Source organism: Zingiber officinale, chromosome 9B (genome assembly GCF_018446385.1).
Source record: "Zingiber officinale cultivar Zhangliang chromosome 9B, Zo_v1.1, whole genome shotgun sequence".
Lineage (NCBI taxonomy): Eukaryota > Viridiplantae > Streptophyta > Magnoliopsida > Zingiberales > Zingiberaceae > Zingiber > Zingiber officinale.
The window spans coordinates 114,510,534-114,514,545 of NC_056003.1; the positions used below are offsets into that span (position 1 = coordinate 114,510,534).

The 4,012-nt window shown below is 28.3% G+C and overlaps 1 protein-coding gene across 1 annotated transcript; it reads right to left on the reverse strand.

Moving 5' to 3' along the window:
• Positions 1 to 537: 537 nt before the first annotated feature.
• LOC122023304 (beta-glucosidase 26-like) lies at positions 538 to 3,390 on the reverse strand. The gene is made up of 12 exons (XM_042581361.1): positions 3,369 to 3,390; positions 2,857 to 3,042; positions 2,701 to 2,759; positions 2,520 to 2,595; positions 2,362 to 2,433; positions 2,196 to 2,283; positions 1,827 to 2,070; positions 1,505 to 1,620; positions 1,211 to 1,428; positions 1,090 to 1,121; positions 874 to 976; positions 538 to 809 (listed from the first exon to the last, which is right to left on the reverse strand). Exons 1-12 carry the CDS (start codon positions 3,388 to 3,390, stop codon positions 538 to 540), a joined length of 1,488 nt encoding a protein of 495 aa, XP_042437295.1.
• Positions 3,391 to 4,012: the final 622 nt, after the last annotated feature.

Consider the following 4,012-nt stretch of genomic DNA (forward strand, 5'->3'; position numbering starts at 1 on the left):
GTTGACTTATATGTCTGCATTTTTTTATTGCATTTTATTTTAATATTTTTAATGCACTTATTTTCATTGAATCTAGTAAACAATCCAATTAAAAAAATAAAAACTCTAAAATCTAAAAAATATATTCATAAACTTCTTGAACCTCTAGCCAGTGAAATAAAGAGAAATTTTGAAAGATATAAATTTTTAACTATATATCATGTCTCTTTATAATCTTTTCCTCTCATTTTACCTTCACTTTTAATCACAAACTAGATAAAATCATTTTGTATGCAAAAAGTTCCAAACAAATAAATTTTGAGAATAAATAGATTGACTTATAATGGCCATCTTAATAAAAATTAATTAGGAAGGGTTTTTTAGATAAATTATCCAGACCTTATGCTAAACTAATTTGAGATCTCTTTAAATTAAGTGCCAAAATGAAATACATAATCATCCTTGAAATATAATTTTATTTATTTTCAATGCCTAACAAAGTGGATTTATTTCATGATAAACTAGAGGAAAAAAAACCTAGAGGCTATAAAAAATAATCTAACTCCTCTGGAGAATCTTCTTGAACCATCGAGCTGATTCTTTTGGGTAGCGCTTATTATCCTTGAAGTCGATATAGACAATACCAAACCTTGATGTGTATCCTAGTCTCCATTCAAAGTTATCAAGAAGAGACCATGCAAAATATCCAATCACTGAAGCACCATCATCGATAGCCCTCTTTAGTTCCATAATATAATTATGGTAAAAATGTCTCCTTTGAGTATCTTGCAAGCCTTGTGCAAGTGTAACATTGCCAGGTTGATCCATACCTAAGATTATAAAAAATTATTTTGAGTTTGAAGAACAAATACAATTTGTCATACAAATATATACCATTTTCAGATAGAAAGATGATTGGGTTGCCATAATTTTCTTTAACGTATGTCACTGCCTTGTACAAACCCCATGGAACAATGTAAAGCCAATCCGAGTGAGCCTAATGACATATAAACAATTACCTTGTATCAATTATGAGCCCACATTAAGTCACAATAAAAAATTCCATAACATAATCTCTTGGGGAAAAATTATAACAAGATAATTTCTTACCCTTGGTCCAATTGGCACGCCATTACGATCATCTAAAAAATGGTAGAACAAATTATATTATTAACAATTTTTGTTATTAAATATAACATTAATAAGAAAGAAATGATTGCACGTGTCTCACATTTAAATTCAACGTGCCAATCATCTTGATAGCTAATGGGTTTAGGATTGATTGTAGCATTATCCTTAATATAGTAGGCTGTGTATTGATTGACTCCCAAATAGTCATATGAACCTTTAACTAACTCCACTTCATCATTAGTAAACTCTGGTAATCTTTCTTTAACTATATCTTGAATAGATTTAGGATAGTATCCATATGTTAGAGGGTGAAGGAACCTGAAAAGGATAAATTAAATTATGCTAAAAAGGGTAATAGTTATGTTTTGAAAACCAAGCTTGCATCCATAATTACCATCCGATGTGAAAATCTATAGCTCTTTGAGCAGCAACTTTATCACTCTCAGAGTAAGTGTGAGGCTCATACCAAACAAAATCTAGAAGAATTCCAATTTTCCCTTGTTGATCAATCTGAATAAGAAAAGAAAATATTTTTAGTATTATTTGCATTTACAATGTATATGTACCAAATTCTTTCATGAGATAAGTTTTGTAAATTTATTATATTATTGTAATTTTTAAATAAGTTTGGTATATTTAATGAGAAGATATTTTTTAAATTAACTATTATGTCATAATGAAATGCACCAATATAAAACTAGTTGAAAATACATTACTTGATACTTCTCACGATATCTATTCACTGCTGCAGCATGAGATAAGATAAGATTATGAGCCACAATGTAAGGCTCTATAGTTGAGTTCCCTCCAAATCTACTACCAGTAGCTCTTCCAGGGGCATGAAAGCCAGTATCGTACCCCATAGCCGCTGCCACTCTTGGCTCATTGAATGTGAACCAATTTTTCACTCTATCACCATATCTTTCAAAGCAAAAGTCAGCATAGTCCGCAAATGCATCCCTGAACAAAATGATTGTAAACTAAATTAAATATTCATGACATCTTTCAATAGGTTACATTAGAAATTCTTAGATATACAATAAGAAGAATAAAAGTACGAGTAATTATTTTACTTTACTACTTACACTATCTTTGGACTCAACCAACCCAAATACTCGTTTTGAAGTGTTAATGGAAGATCGTAGTGATAGAGATTGACATATGGAGTAATACCTAATAGAAAAATGAAATAGAATATTAAAAAAATATGTGAAAACTATTTATTTATTAGTTAAAAAAACACAAAGTTACCTTTGAGTATTAAATGGTCAATTAGCCTATTATAATAATCTACACCTTCCCAATTAATATCTCCCGTTCCATCTACAGGATCAAAGAAAAATTATTAGTATTTTTAAAAGGTAAGCAATGTGCAAAATTTTATAAAAAAGAATTATAGCTTCTAGTACTTGGGAAAATTCTACTCCAAGAGATTGAGAATCGATAAGCATCAAAATTATACTCCTTCATAATATCAATATCTTCCTGTACAATGAAACTCATTTTTTTTATAAAAAAATAAATTTAAGAAAAAGATAAAAATTTGTTAGCATTTTAATTGTCTCCAAAAATATAAAATATGCATTTGACCTTGAAATGATGATACTCATCAACGGTAACATCACCAGTTGCATTATATGGGATTAAACCTACATCCATAGCAAACAAATCAAATCCACTTCAGAATATAACTTCAAATTTAGAAAGAAATAAATAAAGTTATAAAATTAAATTATGAAATCTTACCTGGAATTTTTACAAATTCATCCCAAATGCTAGGTCCCCGTCCACCTTTGAGTGCTTCCCCTTCAACTTGATAAGCAGATGCAGCGGTACCAAATATGAAGTCATCGGGAAAGACTTTACGACTTAGTTTATGTGCTCTTGAAGTCGGCTTTACATTATTTGTTTTATATCCCGATGTACATTGGACTAGAAAAAGTAAAATAAATGAAAAGAAAAACAATGAGAAAGACTGTCGAAAATTCATTTTGAAGATGAGTGAACCTCTGATTAATGAAGAAGAGGAAGTGATCAGTTCTATATATAGGAGCACAACAATGTGTGAGTTAAATGGATGAGTATGGATATAGTTTGGACCAATTCTTTTGGTATATATGTTTCAAATTAATGATAATAATTCAATAAGTCAATGGATTATCATCTAAAATACCGTGCTAAACTTTTAGCAGCAAAAGAGATTGTTTTGTTTGACTTATTTCTGATTTGGCTTGTTCTTATCCTTCAATAAGATATACTTGTATTACTCAAAAACGACATAATTAAAAGAAAAATAAATAAATATCCTTTAATAAGATATACTTATATTACTCAAAAACGACATAATTAAAAGAAAAATAAATAAATAAATATTGAATGAAAATTAAGTGATTTTTATTTCTATTTTTACTTTTAATTACATAAGAAATGTATACTCATTCAATACTCTAAATGTTACATTCATATTTGAAGAGTCTATTGTTGTTGTTTTTTTTCATTTAGTAGAAATGTATGGTAGATCAAACAATTAAAAACATATTGATAAATCTACAATTATTACCGTAACAACTTGATTCGTAAAATTCTCTAGGTTTGCATTTCATTATTCTTAAAATAAAATTTAGAAATATAAAAATTATAATTTGTATCATTTAAAGGTATAAAAAGGTGGTGACAAATACTTTCAATTTTATTTTTTTTTACAAAATAAAAATTGAAATCTAATGTTTCACATGGAGAATCCCAATAAACTTAAGCTAAGGATGGATCCAGGAACCAGATCAAAGGACTTTGAGTATGGAAGGAGTGGGTAATCAAAATAAAATGAAAAAGGGGGAACAAATTAATTCTTCTTGATGTTAAATTATAAGATATTAAATATCTATGTAATTATTTTGGGATT